Source organism: Aplysia californica, unplaced genomic scaffold, assembly GCF_000002075.1.
Source record: "Aplysia californica isolate F4 #8 unplaced genomic scaffold, AplCal3.0 scaffold00230, whole genome shotgun sequence".
NCBI lineage: Eukaryota > Metazoa > Mollusca > Gastropoda > Aplysiida > Aplysiidae > Aplysia > Aplysia californica.
Window position 1 is genome coordinate 1,059,082 of NW_004797500.1, and position 20,439 is coordinate 1,079,520.

General features: G+C 39.5%; 1 protein-coding gene across 1 annotated transcript in view; it reads left to right on the forward strand.

Moving 5' to 3' along the window:
* Positions 1-15,235, forward strand: part of LOC101855261 — a gene marked incomplete in the record, with an annotated part of 43,447 nt that extends 28,212 nt beyond the window's left edge. Inside the window, 3 exon segments of the mRNA XM_005099950.3 lie at positions 1,765-1,867; positions 2,756-2,871; positions 13,957-15,235. Coding sequence (XP_005100007.2) covers positions 1,765-1,867; positions 2,756-2,871; positions 13,957-14,107 — 370 coding nt within the window.
* Positions 15,236-20,439: the final 5,204 nt, after the last annotated feature.

Below are 20,439 nucleotides of genomic sequence, written 5' to 3' on the forward strand. Positions count from 1 at the left end.
GTCTTGTCTAAGCTATGGATATTTACGGTAATTCTCTCGGCAATAAGTTAATGTTATAAGTTATAGAGACTTGCCAGATTGCGCGTTTCCTGCAATCGGGCATTATTCCGCTATGCACCATGCATTCATCGTGGGTTGGTCGACCGTACATTTTTACCTGCAGATTGATCAAAATCTGGTTAACTTTTTGTGCCAATTTCCTCCTTCTATCATTCACTCTTTCCGTCTGTCTAGCTTCGGACTGTTGCCGCGGCTGGAAAATATGCGCGTTGATCAAGTAAATTGACTTTCGATCATAGACAGAAAATTACTGTCAGAAAGAAACTTGTTTGCGAATTTATTGTCTAGATCTAGAGAAATTATCAGTGCGAAGATTCTACGGCACGGGAACACGATAAGGGCCTCAATGAAATAAATTTATGCTAAAACTACTAAAATCAAGAATAATTGGAAGTGGTGTTCCGAGGTTGTGACATGCAACGTCAGAAGTGAAAATTGTGGAAACTTTCGGTATTCGCTGGGTAACTAATTGTATTGCGAAGGTGCATATCTATTCTTTATTCCCAGGTTTGCCTTCTATCAATCGTGCGATGACAAATTAATTGAATTATAGTAGCAATGAAAGGGGAACCTGCTTTTAAACATTGCCAGCAATGGAAAGAATATGTAGGTGAAGAAATCAAACAAGACAAAATGTTGGTGAAAAAATAAATATTTTAGGTTGTAGGCAATCTCTTCAAACAGGCTCCCAAATGCTATTTTTAACCCTCTAAAAGCACTAAATTTCAATTTCTTCGGGGAGCTGCGCCCCCTGAACCCCCGCCGGGGCGCTGTTCCTTGACCCTCTTGGGGGCCTCTGCGGCCCCCAGACCCCATGCAGAATTTTCCTTACTTTTCAGCTTCAGCTGGTGGAAGCACTGGAAGTAGTTTGTGTGCTCCTATCAAATATGTGAGGCAGCGTGGTGAAATCAGGCTCTCGTCAATTTTTGGGCATGTACAGTTATTGGTATCATCTTAAAGCTTGTTCACTTGTCTTTATTTGGATGGAAAAAATATCCATTTATCTTGAATACAAGTCGAGATATTTGCGAATGAAGGAGGTGGGGGTCACCTGTTTTCAGAGGTAAAAGTAGTGAGAAAATGGCCGCTAAAGATTAGTTATTTCCTTCGCTTCAGAGTCCGTGGTAACTGAAAATTTACATTTTCTATGTCTTTAATCAACGTTTTATAGGAAAAATGTACACAGAAATGAGTTCTTTAATGGGCATGAAAGGTGTTGAACCAAAAAACAAAAATTTGATAAAAATTCACAAACCTGCGGGAAAATGCCAGTTTCTTCACTTTGATTATTTTGACGAGAGCGTGATTTCACCACGCTGCCTCACATGTGTATTGTCCTTATTTCTCCTCAATCTTCTCTTTGTATGTTACTCTCCAGGAACACCTATGATCTTCTACAACACCTCTATGATCTTCTACATTTTCTGACCTGCGTGTGTTGCAAATGCTGTAAAACTCTTTCTGCGGGTGGTTGGCGGGTGCTCTGGTGTGGTTTGCTCCTTCTTTCTTATCAAATCTCTATCGTCTGTATCTCTCCTCCTTTTTTGTGTGTTTCCTACACTTTTAACACCTCTAATCTTTGGCACTTATATGACCTTATTGTGTTGCAAGTGTTGTAAAACTGTTACTAAAAACAGAAAACTCTTTCTAAAACTAAAACTGTATAGGGACAAAGGTGACATGTGTCTTCTACTCCTGTTACAGATTTGGCCAAGTGACCAGTGTTAGACCACTGCCGGACAAGTATTGTGCTTTCATCAACTTCAAAACTAAGGAGGCAGCTGGACGTGCAATGCACCAACTGCAGGCAAGTTTTTGTTTTGTGCTCCTGAATGTTTAGTTAAAAAAAAAATTTCATGCTCAAAGGCTGTGTGTGACAGTATATATAGGGAAATAAGTACAGTTGAATATGCTCTAACAACCACCTGTCGAAAATAACCCCCCCCCCCCCCATCACTTCAATTAAAAAAATTATTTTGATGGCACTGTCCCAGACATCCACATTTCTCCTCGACAATGGGTGGCTAATTTAGACTATGTCGATTGTATCTTCTGTTTGTACAAAATAAAAATATTTTTGTCTGGCGTTCTAAGCATTGAACATCTAAAAAAAAAGTTTTATTTCTCTATAGGCACAATTATTTTTGAAAGATTTTGACAGTGAAGTGAGTTGTCAGGGAATTTTTACTTTGAAATTCTTTCCTGTTATCGGTCAATGAAATTTTTTATTTTAGAATCTGATCATAAAACTTTTATTGGGAAACTGCAGGTAAAAAAAAAAAATTACAGTTTTTTAACTGGTCTCAACTCAAATTTTTAGCCTTGCTTTTGCTGGCGTTTCTATTCTGAAAATTTTTATGGAACTCTGTTTTAGTTTTAATCTTGACTGTGTCAGTTTTGTTCTTGGTTATTATGATTTTAAAAAAAGGAGACCAGTATATGGGATGTACTACGTCTAGATTTGTTTGCTTTGGGGCATCTTTTTATGCTTTTTGTTCAATGAGTGATTTGTTTTAGTGAATGGTTGGAGTGCACAACTGCTTCTTTTCTTTCCTCTCTTTTGGTTCTGTCCATTCATCTTACTTTCTCCCAGATTTGAGTGGCTGTTATTGTGTGTACATGTGTTTCTCTTCACTCAAAGAAATGGAAAAAAAAAAGGTTTGTGTCATGATTCGTTATTGATATTTATTTACAGGGTACAGAAATAGATGGCCAGAAGCTTTTAATAAAATTCCCAGACAACCCTTTAAGCAGCAATTCTGGCAACATAACTATACGTAAACCAGTTTCTAGTGGACCAGTGAAACAAGGGTGAGTGTGTTCTTTGATGAGCTGCCTTCTGAGGCTTTTGTCTTGTCCTGGCAGTGATCTTTGATTAACTCTTTCTGTGCAAATCTGCATTTTTTTGTCGGGCTTGCCAACTGTACCAAATTTTCTTGGACTGTTCTGGGTTCAGCTATCGGGAATTTGAAAGGGGTATTTTAGACTTCACCTCTTCGACACTACGCCAAAACCAGCCCAGCTTGGTGTAGTTTTGTTCTTTGTTGCCCAACCCGATGTTATAAAGTTGGATTGTTTTTTTGAAAAAGTCTGGCAAGCCTGATAAAGTGATATGGTATTCCGTCCTCTCTATAATAATTCATTGCTATCTATCACTGATAACTCTTAAAATGTTTATTTTAACTTTCTCTTTTTTTTTGGTCTTTATTTTGACACACAAAGTATTTGATAAAGGTCTTTATTTTGACCCACAAAGTATTTGATAAAGGTCTTTATTTTGACACACAAAGTATTTGATAAAGGTCTTTATTTTGACACACAAAGTATTTGATAAACCAAATGAATGCTTTTGCTGGTCTCTCTTTACACAACATTCAACCTGACTCCTTTACAACGCACTGGTTTGGCATTACTGTGGGGAATGTTCAGGCATGGAAACAGGTTTCTTCAGGACAGATGTAACAAGTTTGTGCTTTTGTCATGTACACGTTGGAGCCATTATCACTCCGCACTGTTTGAACGACTAGATTGACTGATTTGTTCCCTTTACTAGAGTGTGTGTGTGTGTGTGTGTGTGTGTGTGTGTGTGTGTGTGTGTGCTACAGCTGGTTCACTGACCAGGCATGAAAGACTTTGCCTGCCAATGGCACTTGGCAGTTTGAGCAAAAATACCTCCTGTATGTGTGTATGTCTGTGTGTAAATGTTGCGTGTTTCTTTGTGTGTCTTTGTGTGTGTGCATTGCTGTACTAACTGATATTAATCCTAGCAGGGTTTCAGGTGTCTTTCCACACAGCAGCACTTTCTTCAGATGCTGTTTTAGTTTATGCTTAGCCCTTCTTGGTTTTTCAACACAGGTCTCTGCAATTGTTGAATAAGAAAGGGGATTTTTTTTTTCTTTAGTATTGCTGCTAACTAGTACAAATAAGGTATTAGAGTATTAGATACATTCTTGAGGGTCTGAGTAGGGAGTGTTTTTGTGTTGGGAAGATTTTTTTTTTTTCCTTTCTAGTATTGCTCTTATGGACTCCTTGATATTGAAGGAAAGTTATGAACTTTCAAGACCAGGTTTGCAAATAATAATGAGTTAAACCTGTACATCAATGTGAGTTGTGTCAATGAATTGACAGAGGTCTTAACTAAACATTTCTCACATGATTGTTGTAGGTCAGCTTTTAATAGCTTGAATTTATTGGTGGGGGTTAACTTGGCCAATGCCCAATGTCCTCACGTACTCTGTGGGTAGAGCCTGTTGTTTTGATTTGGACAAGTTGGCAGCTAATTATTTTGTGCCGAAAAAGGAATGAGAGAAATACGACATTTATCTTAGAGAGGTATTTTTGTTAATTCAGAATCTATAGTCTTTTCTGAGAAGAACGTGAAGGTAATGATGTTTTGAGGCGTGGTGAACAGTTGGCAGGTTCAGTCGGTATCAGCCCTAAGTTTTGTCTATCTTACCTCAATAGTTTGTGTTTGATTTATCATCTGTCTTTGTTCACCCGAATAGAACATATTCAAGTGTTATACAGCTCTATATTCACAAGGCGAATTAAGCAATTGTTCACACAATGTAAGCAGCTGATGGAAGGGAAGTAAGGTGGCTTTCAGTGCTTTAGGATACCAGGGGTAGACAACTGCCGGTTTTTCAACTTGCAGTGCATCTGATTTTTGCATTTATGACTGTTTACCCTGTTTCTCCTTTTTTGTAAGGCTGCTTGCCTGTTAAAATTTGCTCAGGTGGCGCTGACGCCTGCTCTTATTTTAGGACCACCAATGGATCTTAAATGTGTGCAACTTGCAGACAGGACCTCTGTGTTACGACATAGTGTTTCAGGCTCTCTTATAGTTTTGGGGATATTTAGTTATTGGTATCATTTTAGAGCTTCTTTTGTTTTGCTTTTGATAAATAAAATATCAAGCTATCTTAAATAGAAGTTGAAATATATGTTGGCGGGTGCTCTGGTGTGGTTTGCTCCTTTTTGCCTATCAAACATCTATCGCCTTATCTCTCCCTCCTTCTTTTTTGTGTTTAGTACTCTCTTGTCATACCTCTAATGTTCCGCACTTATATGACCTTATTGTGTTGCAAGTGCAGTAAAACACTTTGTAAAACAAAACTTTAAAAAATTCCAGTGCAGATAAAGTTTTAGTAGTCAGCGTCAGTAAGTCCTATCATAAGTTTCGGTAAGACTAACGTAGTGGAACCCGCCAGCCTGACTGTGTAGTGTGTGTGTGTTTCCGTGAACTGACTCTGTTCTTCATTGCATTGAAGGCGCTCCCAAAGGAAGCCCGTGGCTCACTGACCCGACGGTTGAAGAGCACTAGGTAAACATCTTCTTATATTTCTGTTGTTCACACTGTAGTAGCCGATGGTATCGGGGCAAATGGACGAGGCTCTCCTTCTCTCCCTCCCACCCCCCCCCTCCTCCCCCCACCACCACTTCCACTTTCCAGTCCATCTTAAGTGTGTGGAGCTATGATGTGTTCAATTTGCTTCATTGTTGTTCTTGTTGTCATTGCTTTTTTTTCAAAATTGTACTCTCTTGACAGAGTAAAAAATGAATGGATGACAGTGAAATAGCCCAGCAGAATTTGTCCAGGCGTGTTTGTAGGCTGAGGTTTTTATTAAAAGAGTTTACCAAAAGCAGTGCCCAGCTTTGGTTTGAAAATGCGATGATGAGGGTGGGTTTAAGAAATTTGTTTTTGAGGGGAGGGGGGGGGGGTGGAGGAGGAGGAGGGCATAAGAGGAGGAGGAGGGCATAAGAGGAGGAGGATAAAGGAGGAGAGATAAATGTATAAATGCAGACTGTATGATGTGAGTGAGTCACTGGGAGTAGATCAGGCTTTTCTTTCTCTTCTCAGTTTGGCTGTTATATATGTTGTAATTCTTTTCCATGTTTGTTTTCTCTTCAGATGTGTTTTTTTGTTAGATTGACACGTTTGTTGCTTTTGATGGAGAATGCTACTTGTGTTGACTTTGCTTTGGCTGTTTTGTATTTCTTGCCGTTTACATTAATTTAAACAAGAATAATAAAACCAGATTTATTTATTTTTTATTTTTTTGGGGGGGTGGGGTGGGGGGTGTACCATTGAACAGATGGGCATAGTGCGGTGGTCGTAACAACTTCTCCTTCATGTCTGGCTTTGCATGCTTGAAATGTCATATTGAAATGGCTTCTGTGAGGTAGATAGAGACACGTCAGGCAGAGATGTTTTTTGGCTTTCCCCGCGGTTCTTCTGTTCCAACTAGCAACTCTGGCAGCGTTTCCTGTGGTGGGTCAGGCTTCTTCCGTGGTGAAGGTTTTTGCAAGGGTACTAAATGCCCCCCCCCCCCCCCTCTCCGCCCCTCTCCGCCCCTCAACTTTCCACGTTTTACAAATAGCATCAGTTTTCTAGACTTGCGGTTCAGTTTCATTTTCCTTGCCAGTCTCTCAGTCTCTTCCCCTCGGTGAAGTTGAATCTCTTTCTCTCGTCCTGCGCACCTCACACGTTTCAGCCTTTTTGACAGATGTTGTTGTTGTTGTTAGCGATCCAGTTGTTGTTGTTAGCGATCCAGTTGTTGTTGTTAGCGATCCAGTTGTTGTTGTTAGCGATCCAGTTCTTTAACTGATAAAACTTCCATAAATTATGTTCTTTCTTGCTGGGCCACTCACAGCAGGGTTAGGGTTGTTGACCTCCTTGTCTCTTCCCGCCCCATTTCTTCCTGACTGGTGATCTCATTGCTTATTTTACTTTTCCACTTTCCCCTTACTGTCCAGTGCTGTTGTGTTGGTTGGTGACATTTTCTTTGTGTTATACTTTCATTTGAAATTTTGCTTTCTTTTCCTATAGAGATGAAATTTACATCAATATTATTTTTTACAACGAAGCAAAAATTATGTGCACCAAATATGTAAAAGCATGAGATTTTGACTTTTTCTTCTGAAGACGAAATATACGCTTATATACTTATATACATTTTACTTTCCATACGCAGTGAAAGTGGTGCACTGAAATTATAGATGCTGCTGTAAACTTTATTCAATGGAAGTGTTTCAGTCCTTTCAAATAAAAATTGAATAAGAAGTAATTTAGTAGTAACTACTTGCTCTGTAGGTGTTGTTGCAGCTTATCGTCGATTTTTTGGTTTTGTTTCGCTGCTTGAGAAAAGCTTCTTATACTGAACTGATGATTGGATGTTGGATGTTTGTGTTGAGTTTGAACCCAATCATTTTTTTTTTCCAATGAAGAGAACTATCGTTTCTTTTGCGTGAGTTTTTGTTCTTGATGAAGTGGATACTTGTGGTTGTTCTGAAAGTATTTGTGAGGCAGCGCGGTGGAATCAGGCTCTCGTCAGTTTTTGGGCATGTAGAGTTATAGAAATCATCTTAAAGCTTGTTAACCTGTGTTTATTTGGTTGAAAAAAATATCCATTTATCTTGAATATAAGTCGAGATATTTGTGAAAGAAGGAGGTGGGGGGCACCTGTTTTCAGAGGTAAAATTAGTGAGAAAATGGCCACCAAAGTTTAGTTATTTCCTTGGCTTAAGAGTCCGTGGTAACTGAAAATTTACATTTTTTGTGCCTTTAATCTACGTTTTTCAGAAAAATCCACACAGAAATGAGTTCTTTAATGGGCATGAAAGGTGTTGAGCCAAAAAACAAAAATTTGATAAAAATTCACAAACCTGCGGAAAAATGCCAGTTTCTTCATTTTGATTATTTTGACAAGAGCCTGATTCCACCACGCTGCTTCACATTTTTTTTGTGTGCAAATTACGAGTAACATAAATTCTATTTTTATAACGCAGCCAGTTGGCACCTCTGAATGAAATTTCCTCAGATTTTAACTAGATGTTGAGTATGGAACTTGGATTTTTAACTCCATTTGTTTCTGGTACTCATTGCATGCCCTCTTTGTTGTGTCTGAGTTCTCTAGTTTATTTCATTGTACTCAGTGTCTTCTGTTTTATGTTTGTGTGGTGACTTACTGTCATGTTACTACTAGTGGGAGGTTGGCGGGTGCTCTGGTGTGGTTGTCTTCTTCTTTCCTATCAAACATCTATCGTCCTTATCTCCCCTCCTTCTTTTTTATGTTTGTTACTCTCTTGTAACACCTCTAATCTTCGGCGTGAAGTGCTTATTGTACATCAGGTTCTTTTCAATGGTTTAAAAAAACCAACTGTGTTGACCATTTTGTTTTTCTTGATTGTTTAAACTTTGCGATTTTGAGTCGCTCAGTCCCCCCCCCCCGGGGCAGTGCCACTGACTGTAGTGTCTTTAGGCCATTCCCAAAGGGGGGACATTTCTCGTTCAAGCATAGTAGAATTGTAAATGGGCTGATTCATGTCACGCTCATAACTGTGCCTGATCTACAACCGTGAACTGCTGCTTTTTCTTTCCTGATCCTTACTATTGTCATTTTCCTCTACTTCTTTTGTACGTTTGCCACTCTCTTGTGACCTGCTATTTCCGGGGTGCCTTGATGGTGGAAGCAGACTTTGTGCTGTTGAAGGTAGAGAGGTGAGCAGTCTAAGTCTGATTCCCTGTAAAGACTTCTCTGTTGACATCCACCCCTTGGCGCTCATATGACCGTATGCAGTTGCGAGCGCTGTAAAATCCTCTACTATTAAAAAAAAAATGAGTCGCTCAGTGTCATGTGGTCCAACGCAGCATTGCCATTTTGAACATTTTCGTGTGAAGGACTTAGACTGGCGAATTTCTTCAAAACTCCTGAAAATCATGTTAGAGTTACACATGAAAAAACCCGCCAGGTATACAGTACTAAGAGGGTGCCATATGTAGGTCCACCTTCTTTTCTTCTCCACTGTTGTTTGTCTGTCTGACTTTTTCCCTGTACTAATGGCATCAGTAGTGCCCCTTTTCACTCTTTGCGAATGATGTAAACTGGGGAATTTCTTTAAAAATTGTGAAAATCGCAAATTCAAGTCGGGTGCATTAAAAAGACCTGGTATTCAGGTATTGAAGTGCACCCTTGAAGTTCTTGCACTCCTTTTCTATTCCTCAGTTGTCTGTCTGTCTGTCTGTCTGTCTGTCTGTCTGTCTGTCTGTCTGTCTGTCTTACTTTTCCCCCAGCACTTAGAGGAAGTTATTGTGTCAGTGTGCACCTCTTTTCTCCAACAAAAGCCTCCTGTATGTGGAGGGGACAGCTGACAGCTTTTCTTACCCCCGTTGCTGAGAGCATGGCCTTTTGATCACTTTTAAGCACAAGGGGCTGTCCTGAAAAGTGCTGTAAAGTTTTGGGACCCTTGTTCAGTTTCTCTAATAGACAAGGAGAGTTTTCTCTATAACCAAACAAATACACACCCCAATGGAACCAAACTTCTCCTCCTATAGGTAGGGCAATGCCCACTTTTGGTGTAGGTCAAGATTTCTGGAGACCCCCAAAATCTGGGTTTGCCTGCTTGTTTTTGAAAGCAATCATTTGTCTGCTGTGTTGTTTACAAGGCCAGCTGTTTTGTTGTTCATGTTGTTATTGTTTTTTTGTGTGTTTTTTGCGTAATTTTGGATTTTCTTGGCGTTGTTTTTTATTGAGTTGAACGCCAGGCTATACCGAGAATAGATTTTTCTTATCGCTTTGAGTTGGACACCATTCTACTAAACATTTAACACTTTTTCAAATTTGGGTTTAAAAAAAAAGAAAAGTTAACAGAGCTCACTTAAAGATTTGTATTTTTTTCTTCTGGAAATAAATACTTGTGTCTCTGTGGTGTCGTGGTAAGGTTAGGCATTTTGCCTCGTTACGTAGGAGACCCCAGTTCCATTCTGAAGTGGGCACAACTTTTATTGATTATCTTGGCTTTTTTCTAAGATGTTGCATCCGTTGGCTTTTCTTCTAAGATGTTGCATCCGTCTCAGGTGGGATTAGCCCTGTTAGGTATGGTTGCAGTCTGCCTCCTTACTGATCAATGTGGAGTGTTCAAAAAACAAACTTGCATCCAGTTAAAAAAACCACCTGCTGTTAAAAGAAGAGTCAAACTATTTAGTAGAATATAGAATAGAAGCATGTTATTCTGGGGTTGTGAAGTGTAGTTGAAAGCACGGATATTTTCTTGTATTGAATCGGATATAAATATATTGTTACTGCATGTTATGTTGTATGCCACTGTTACTATGTAACCTGTCTGTTAGGGACAGTTTCTCTTCTGCAGTTTTTCTTACTTCGTTGGTACATACGTACCTACACTGCTGTTTTTACTTTGTTAAGGGGAGACGTACACTCCCGGAAAAATTTTCTAAACAAATGACTTTTATTCATTTTCATGTAATTGTGTAAGAAGTTCATAGGTAAATAGGGATGAATTTGTTGAATTGTTCTGAAAAATGGGTCTCTGTGGCGGCCATCTTGGATTTTCAAACCAGTTTCTTAGTGCAGAAGAATTTCATAGTAAATATTGAATTATCAGCCTGAAATTTGGCACACAGGTACAAACCTATATGAACTGGGGATCAATGTGAGGATTTTGATCTATCTTTAAAACTAAAAAAAGTGAGCCCAAAGTCATTGGACCCCCTAGAGTCAGTTGACGAAATTTTGGGGTATAATTACAAAAAATTTGATTATTTTTTCAAGTTACCAATATTTCCCAATTCCCTTACATAGATCCCCAGAATCGATCTTAAAGCATCTGCACGCTAAATTTGAAGCTTGTAGCTTCAGTAGTTTTTGAAAACTCCTTGCACCCAGGAGGTCACATTTGTCAAAAAGTAGATTTTGAGAAAAACAGAAAAAACAGGGTTTTTTAAAAAGGATTTTTAGAGCAATTTGCACTTTTCAAACGCCCTTCTAGGTCATTTAGGGTGTTTTTTCAACAGTTTCTTCATTGTGACCCGATAGAACAGATGTCAAAGGATGTTTTTCCGCAAAAAACAGAAGTGGATAGTTTGAAAAATTTTATCGATATTGCCTGGGATCGCCAACCCGGGTCTTCCCTTAAGGCATATTCATCGGCTAGTTGTTCTGGTTTTTTAAGCACAGAAAAATAAAAAATTTTTCTAGAGAGAGAAAAGACTGTTTCATTCTTTTAATAACTGTTCCTACTTGATATATGTCTTTTCTTTGCTTTTTCCCAACATTTCGAATTTGCATTTTGACAAAGTGGGTTGTTAGCGGGTGCGCCTTCTTTCCTATCAAACCTCTGTCGTTCTTATCTCTCCTCCTCTTTTGTGTATGTTACTCTTTTGTGACACGTCTAATCTTCGGCACCCTTATGACCTTATTATGTTGCAAGTGCCGTAAAACTCAGAACAAAAGCTAAAACTTTTGGACAAAATTTCTAGAGCTGGTGCAACTGGTACCACAGATTTAGAAACAGCAATAAAAAAAAATTAAGCTTCCAAATTTTGGTCTCAGTACATCTAAACAGCTGGCAGATGATATGTATACTCGTAATGTCTTTTTTTCCCCCCTCTCGGTGTACATTTGAAGGAAAAGAAATGTTTTTATTGTTTGATGACATTGATGTCCCCCTATGCGCATTGAGCATCTTTTAGAAAATGGAAATGCGCAGTATTTATTATTATTATTGTTATGTCTACTGGTTATCTGACTGTCTTTAGCAACAGAAGCAGTAAATGGTTGCTTTTAAGCACAAGGGGTCTATCCCAAAAAATGCTGTTGTGAGAAAATCGAAGGTAAAGTTCTTGTTCCTTGTTCAGTTTCTTTAAAAGACAAGGAGAGTTTTCTCTTTTACCAAACAAATATACACAGCAATGAAACCAAACTTCTCCTATAGGTAGGGCAATGCCGACTTTTGGTGCAGGTCAAGATCTCTGGAAACCCAAAATCTGTGTAAGCCTGCTTGTTCTTAAAAGCAACCGAATATAGATCTGAATTCTAATGGAGAGCAGGGGATGGGATCTGCCCTTCAGTGTGGTGTTTATTTTGTGTGTATGTAATGTGTCTTGAGTTTTTGTATGTGTGTGTGTAAATATGCGTTTGAGTACTTTGGCAGTAAAGATGCTTGTTTCTTCCCTTAGTGCTCTTGTATTGAAAACGCTTGTTTGAGTTTTATGGTGGGTGATTGGCGGGTGCTCTGGTGTGGTTTGCTCCTTCTTTCCTATCAAACAACCATCTTCCTTATCTCCCCTCCCCTTCTTTTTTTGTGTTTGTTACTCTCTTGTAACACCTCTAATCTTCGGCACTTATATGACCTTATTGTGTTGCAAGTGCCGTAAAACATTTACTAAAACTAAACTGAGTTTTATGTAAGGACGGGTCAGAGAGACTTGTATGTACTTGTGGCGTCGGTGGCGTAGTGGTTAGACCACCGGACTTGTAATCATGAGGTTGCAGGTTTGGGGGTTTTAGCCGCTGGCCCGACGTTGTGTCCTTGGGAAGGCACTTTACACGAATTTTCCTCACTTCACCCACGTGGGAATGGGTACCCGGCCATAGACAGCGAAAGATCTTGTCAGTATGTTAGTGTTTTAGCACCTATAAATGGCTGCTTGCGCTGTTTGCTTTCCTGAAAGTTGAGGTTGTTTCAGAATGCTGTCAGGTCTGCTGGGGTAATAGTATAGATTGTGAAGCGCATTGAGCTTGCTGTTGAACAAAAATTTAAGCTATACAAATTCTATCTATTATTACTTGTAAAGTTGCCTTTCCGTGAGGCAAATACTGGAATACGAGTCATGTGTCTTCCCGTTCATATTGTCGCTGTTGTTAGAAAAATGAAGGAACCTTATTGACTCTGCTTTGCAGGGTGGGGAAAACCCATTGGCTGCTAACTGTGAGACTCCATCATTCATCACTGTCATTGACAGTTGTGAGCGCTGTAAAACAGTTAAAAAATAATTTTAAAAAACAAAAACTTTAAATAATTTTTAATTGTAGAGTCTTACAGTTTGTGGCTGGCGGGTGCTCTGGTGCGGTTCGCTCCCTCTTTCGCATCAAACCTCTTTCCTATGTCGTTCTCGTCTCGCCTTCTTTTTTGTGTTTGTTACTCTCTTGTAACACCTCTAAACCTCCGGCTCTTATTTGACCTTATTGTGTCGCAAGTACCGTAAAACTCTGACTAGAACGAGGAGTCTTGCACAGAGCAGTTGACATCGAAGTTGCTCATTGCTCCAACGACAGTGATGACATCATCAGCCAGCTGTCCTGACATACAAAGGCCAAAGTTTTGAAAGTATTTTTCATTGCAGTTTCTTAATCTGTGAAAATGAAATGGTATTGGGTCTAACGCCCCTATCAGCACTGTTACGTTATCTAAGAGGCGGGACCTCCGAGTTTAATGCCTTATCTCTGAAAAGGACCAAGCCAAGGTGGAAATTTGTGTAAAGTGCCTTTCCCAAGGACACGAAGCCGGACCGAGCTGAGGCTCGAACCTCTAACCTGTAACCTCGTGATTAGGAGTCCGGTAGCCTTACCACTAGGCCACCGATGCCACGTCTTAATCTGTGGTATCTGTTGTATGAGCTTAATTTTTGTGGAAATTTAAATTCTGAAGGTTGAGATACTCAAGAAAAAGTACCTTATGTAGATACAATTCTTAAAAGAATGAAAGTGTTTTTTTGTGGGTTTTTTTTCGCTCTTGTGAAAAGTTTTGTTTTCTGGGCTTTGAAAAGTTGAACGGCTTGCTGATGATGTGTCATTGTTCATTCTCAGAAGTTCCTTCTTGCTTCAACGTAACCATGTTATGTTAAATATTTTGTTATTTAAGGTGAGTGGCTTTCCTTGTTATGAATATCCCTGTATGCATACAGTATCACGACTAGTTTGATGACTTTAAAGTGCATAGAGCTTGCTGTCAAGCGGGGGTATGCGCTATACAAATGCTATCTTTTACTATTATTATCATTATGAAAGCTGTGAATGTTTTCTTCCAAGTGGACATAACTTTCGTTTCTTGTGGTGAAATCATTTCTTTTTCTCCCCCCCCCCCACCTCCATGCAGCAATGTGAGAAATGCACCGAAGCAGACAGGTCCAGTGAATGGAGATGAGTGCTATTTCTGGAGGACGACCGGCTGCACATTTGGCAGTGATTGCAAGTGGCAGCATTTCCCAAAGAGCAAAGGAATCGACAGAAAACCCTGGCAGAAATGAGACGTGTGTAGGGCCCTCGTGTCTGCAGGAGATGTGTCTTAAAAGTAGCTGAGACTGACTTAAATTTTTGTCTCCTTCCCCCCCTGCAACCCCTCCTGCATGCAAAAGGTTTTTATTTATTGTGATTGTTCCACTTGACTTTGTGTGCCAAGTGATGTAGATCTGTGGTCAGCAGCAATGTCCAAAGACTTTTTTTTCTTCCCGTGGGAAAGCGAAGGCGTGTAGGAGGATTTTTCTTTCTCTCAAGATTCATGCCGACAGCGTGCGTGTACTCCTTCAGGCACAAGTGTGTAGATGTGATGTGAAGGACGCGTGCTGTAGGCCACCAGAGCACAAGAGAGTGTGATGGATGTGTAACAAAAACGTTTTGAACTTAGGATTTTTTCCTGCTCATTACATCACTGTCAGATTTCTTGGTATATAAATATAAAGTATTACTAGAAATTGCTCTGCCAATTTATGAAGATTTTAGCATGTGTATTTTTTTCTATCTATATAGCACAAATTGTTGGAAAGAGAATGAGATTTTTCCCTCTGTATAGATCTATTGGTCTTTACAACAACAAAAAATCTTTGTATAAATAAGCCTTTGTGAAATGCACATTGAGGGTCGTGGTTTTAGATCCCCTTTTCTTGAAAGATAATAGTCCGGATACGTTACTAGTTACTCTCGGCGCACCTCTCTCTCTGCCCTTGTTCTTTTCAGTCTTGCTGTCATGTGGAGTGAGTGTTGGGGAAATGCAATAATGTCTTTTAGGAAGAACCCGGGACTGCCTTCATAGCGTTTAAACAGGTTGGTAAAGGTAGCTGCTTGTCCATGCTGAGAAAAGGAAGTCATTGAGATGTTCCTAACTTGTTTTGTTGAAGGGTTTGGGATGTTGTTCTGCCCCGTGCAGCTGTCTTATTGCTTGTCTACAGTCGAATTGGACATTTCTTTATCTACCATTGGAGAACCTTTTTTTTTTCTTTGTGAACTGATTCCATCAATGCTGTTAATGAGTTTTTGACCAAGTTGTGTTTTTTGAATGATGGAAATTATTTTAATTCTTAAAGATACCTTCTGCTTTGTTAGGGGCTTGTGAGTGGTCGGGGTTTGCCACTGGTAGATCCTGCTTCTTTACTTACCCACTGTTGCTTCTGTCTGTCTGTCTGTCTGTCTGTCTGTCTGTCTGTCTGTCTGTCTGTCTGTCTGTCTGTCTGTCTGTCTGTCTGTCTGTCCCCCCCCCCCCCCCCCCAGCACTGAATTATCCTGTTAATGTACTTCTCTTGGCTGAAAAGATCGGGGCTTTGTTGTTGTGATGTGAATATTTAAGCAGATCGTTTTTGTACCCTGCACATTTGAGAGTCGCAGGAAACTTCTCCTGTTACCGGTGTTGTGGCCTAGTGGTTGGGCATCTCACTGTCTCCGGCAGAAGAGCCGAGTTCAATTCATAATAGGGGAGAACATTTTTATTCCGTATTTTGATCTCTCTGCTGGGATGGTTCTCTCTGTCTCAGCCAGAGTTTACCTTGACAGGCAGGGTGGGAGTCTCACCTCCTGAATGATCAAAATTGTGGTGACTGTAAAAACATTTACTTTTAAGGAAAGAAACTCCAGTGCCAATTTCATGCCAGTCTGTCTAGGGAAGAAAATAGAAAAATTTTGAAAGTTCAAATGTCCTTCAATTTTTTTTTTGTCTCTTCATTTTCATTGACCACGGACAACGTTATAAGCCACAGGGTTCCCAGCCAGTGGAAGAGCTGGCTCGTGCTTTGTTTCTCCGGTACTCGGATGACTGGTTTTGTCTTAAAGCGCCGTCTTGCGCATGCTTCTGTCGTAGTGTGGTTTTTCAACCTAGAAGTGTGGCCTTTCTGGTGTTTTTTCTGTGGTGGCCTTTCAGAGCTGTGTCTTCTCTAGTCGCGTTGTGGCGTTTGGCTTGCCCCTTTGGTTTCGTATTGCAGGGATGCCGTTTTTCCTCCTTTTTTTTTCCCTCCTCCCAGTTATTTGCAGTAGAGTAAATGTTATCCTTCTCAGCTTTCATTTTCTGTTTAACCACATATTATTAGTTGTGTCTATGAACTGTCTTTGTGGGTGGTTGGTGGGTGCTCTGGTGTGGCTTGCTTCTTCCTTCCTGTCAAACATCTGCCGTTCTTATCTCCCCTTCTTCTTTTTGATGTTTGTTACTCTCTTGTAACACCTCTAATCTTCTGGTGCTCATACGACCTTATGCAGTTGCGAGTGCCGTAAAACCTCTACGAAAACTAAAACTAAAACTGAACTGTATTTTTGTTTGAAAAGGCAAACTCGGTAAATTGTCGGGTATTTTTCACAAAGTCCCGGTGGCATCCCTGTGTTTTGCTCTCCTTTTTCCTGAACACTTTGTGGTCACGTGGCGCAATAATGCGTGCGCCGGTGAACATTATCCGTTTTGGTCACCTGGTGCAGTTCAACTGCACCAGGCTCGAAAAGTCCGTTGCAGTCACTCTCCTGGCTGGGTGAGCAGATGGGGTAGTTTGTACTGCTGGATGGGTGACTGCAAAGTGTTAAAGTATCTGCAGCCAGCTTTTTATTCATCTAGTCCTCTCTTTTAAATTATTTTATCTTAGAAATCAAAAGTCTTCAAGAGGTTCTGTGTCATAAAACCACTGCATTTTTGTCTATTCATCCTTTTGATCTGAGGTGAAAGAAGGAGGGGAAAAAATAAAGAGACCCGAAAGTCATATAAAAATAGATTTGCTTTGTTCATGTACCCGGATGTGCACGAAAAATGAATCCTGATTTCTGTTCAAATGAACCAAACTGTAAATGAGAAAACTGATCACGAGAATGCTGAATCTCACGTTTCTGTCTTTGGTTGTTACAATGGAGAGACTCTCATGGAAATATTAGCTTTTAGCTTTTCCCAACAAGAACTTTGTTCTAAATGCTACTGCAGTTCTGTGGAACAATGCAGGAAGCTGGATGCTTTTGAACGCATCTTTGCCATGGTATATGTGTATATATATATATATAAATCAGAGTACGGAAGTTCAAAGACTTTTATCTGTAAAAGATTACCGGAAAATTGTCTCCAGAATTCTTCCCCTGCAAGTCCACTGATAGGCTGAATGTGTTTTTGCTTTTACTTAACAGAGTACAATTATTAATTCTGATGGAAAATTCTCTGATCTTACTCTTTTAATCTATTCTTGTTGTTACCCATAAAATGTCGTGATTAATATTATAATGACTGCCTGTACATTTTGGAAAAAATGTGTTAGCTGTATTCTTATTAGGAAAGCACAATTTCTTTTTGTCTTATTACTTCACTTGTCTTTCGCTCTCTCTCTCTCTCTCTCTCTCTCTCTCTCTCTCTCTCTCTCTCTCTCTCGTTTCAAAGTGCCTTCTGCTGTGTACACCTCTCCTGTCTCTCTCTCCCTGGATCGCATAATATAATTTTTTTCTGGTTACGGACTTGTTATTTGATTTATGGGACCTTTAAGTTTTTTTCACTTTTCTATTGTGCCCTGGGTCTCTGCATTTCATATCTGTGCGTTTCATTCCGTTGCAAGAATTCCCAGAAAAGGTTCAGGGGAACAGTGGCCCGAAACTGTGTCTGTCGCTTGCTGAATTTTGAAGTAGGATATAACCTTTTCCATACCGTGTACCAAATTATCGCTGCCTTTCTATACACATTATAAATAGGTGCTCATAATTATTGGCACAAAAGGGTTCAAATAATGAAGAGGTTACAGGTACAACCATTTTGTAAAGGTGATGATAAATGGAATGACTTTTTACAAAAAAATGGTGGTAACAAACTATTTGATTACTATAGAATGTTCAAGAGGTTTTGGGTACCACTGTTCCCGAGGTGTTCATTTTAAAACACAGGTGTCAAACTCAAGCCCAGGGGCCACCTCTGGCCAGGCGAACAATTTTATCTGGCCCAAAAGAGAATTTTAGGCGGTCTGTCCTGAGAATATTCATTCTTCAATCATAAAGCAGAACAGAACTTTACTTCAAAATTAAGAGACTCGTTGCCAAGAAAAGAGGCCAAACGTCAAGCTCAGACAAAGTGGTATCTGCGCAAAAATTGGCATGCCTTGATTTGTTCTTATTTTCACTTTTGTCTGTGTTAATTCATTTCTTTGTTTTTTTAAAAGGTTAAGTCTTTTTCCGCTGCTCAATGAGTGTTTATCCAGTTCGGCTCTTGACCTTAAGTGTAACTCGACTTGGGCCCCTGAGTGACTGAGTTTGACACCCTTGTGTTAAAAGATAGAATATTGGTTGTTTTAAAAAAAATAAAACCACTGTGAAGATCTGTTTAATAACTTATTTCCTGGTTGTGCGGCAAACTTAATCAGAGTGTTGCGCTCCCATGCAGGTGTGTGGTGCGAGTGTGAAGAGCCCTGCTGCATATGGTTGTGACTTTGTGTGCATGAAGGTTAGGATGAATGAATGATGTGAAAATGCAAAGCTTGCATTACTCCTTTCATTGCATTTATTTTTCTCACCTTCTTCGCCAGTACAAAAGTCGGTTTGTGTTGAAAATGTGCTTTAATTGGTCCTTCCATTCTATCTGGTTAAAGTTCATAATATGTTAAAGAAGATGAAAAAATGGTACATATACTCGGAACAGGTTTATGGATATGACACTTGGACTCTCACCATCAGCATTCACCTCTTTTTTACATCAAATTCACACGATGAACACCATCATGGCCATATTGGCTCTTTATGTACTAGTTCTAGCCTTCCTTAAATCGATTACTATGAAGGAGAATTACTCTATTCAGCATCCCAGTCTATCTACTTTTATGGCTTTATCTTTCTCTGCTTGGGCTGGCTCGAACAGGCAGGGTGGAAGCTTTAAGACCTTAAATCGATTTCATTCTGTTGAGGAGTGGGTACAAAACTATTGTGTCAGTGCCGATCAAACTTGGACAAAAGTCAGAAATACCACAGACTGAGTTGTAATTATTGTCAGAAACTCTCATTTTTTTGCTATAAATAAAAAAAAAGAAATGAAAAATGAAGTCACAACAGAAACTATTTGATGGCAATATGGAAACTTAAATGCTGCAATGTGCGGACGGAATAATGAAAATGAGAATACTGGCCCTTAAGTAGAGCACTAAGTTTATATCAAACCATGCACGCTTCAGCAATAAATCATAAAGGAAAATATACATCGGGGTAAACTTGTGTATATTTTTTGTATGAAATATAACCAAAACCATCAAACTTTACTGTGATAAGAACAAAAAACTCCACTGGAAATTTTTTTTTTTTCTTTTGAGTGTTTTAGTTTGAAATTGTCCATTGCGACTTTCATCTGATTATGATTGGCACTGATACAGTTTCATTCAAAGTCTTTCCTTACCCTCCTGGGTGGGGGTAACAGTCAGCAATCAGCAATGGTGGGCGAATTAAGAATAATAACAATGGATAGTATGTCTGTTAGTGTCTGACGACGACCAGCTTTTCTGCAGAGAGAATATTTTCTAAAGAGAAATAAAAGAAATGAGGAACAAAATGATTTGTGGCCTCTGCTATGGCTAATGATACTAGTTCTTACAGAGGTGAGTTTGCTACGTTTTTAACATTTGAAAGCTTTATTTCCACTTGTGGTTGTGCGCAGCTTCTGGTCAAGTCCTGGATCGATAACAACAACCACAACAACCACAACAACCACAACAACAACTGGTCCAGTGTATTGTTCTCCTTTCCTCCTGGCCTTTTATCCCTCACCTCCAAATTCTACATCTGCTACAGTTCTTGTGAACCCAATTTTTGAAAGCTCTGGTCAGTGTTTTTTTCTTGGTCTTCCTTTTATTCTTGTTTACCCTAGATTTATCTGATTGTCCGAGAGGTTTTGTGATTTGTTTTGTTCCAGAATGTACTGCTGATTTGTTCTCTCCTGCTTTTTGCAACGATTCCGTCTGCTTTTGTTGTTTCTTAGTTCCAGCCTCTTTTTCTTCCCATTTTTAGAACTTTATCGTGTTCTGATTTCTTTAATCGCTTCCTGACTAATTAGTGAACTAGTGCTTGGAACGTGATGATGGAATGGCCTCTTGTGATTGTTACCTTTTTTTTTAAAAACGTGGTGAGAGATGATATGACTATGATGCTATATGTCCTCACTGTCTTTGACAAGACGATGTGGTCCGTTTCATCACAAGCCTTAGCCGTTTTCTTCTTTTTTCAAATTGCAAGTTGTCATTTCGAAGTAATGGTCAGGTTTCCTTCTTGTCCTGTTAGCATTTGTCTGGTCTTGTAGTATCAGCACCGCGTCTGTGGTGTAGCACTTAAGCTTTTTGCTGGAGACATGAGTTCAATTCCTCTGAGTTGGGAGAACTTTTATCGCGTA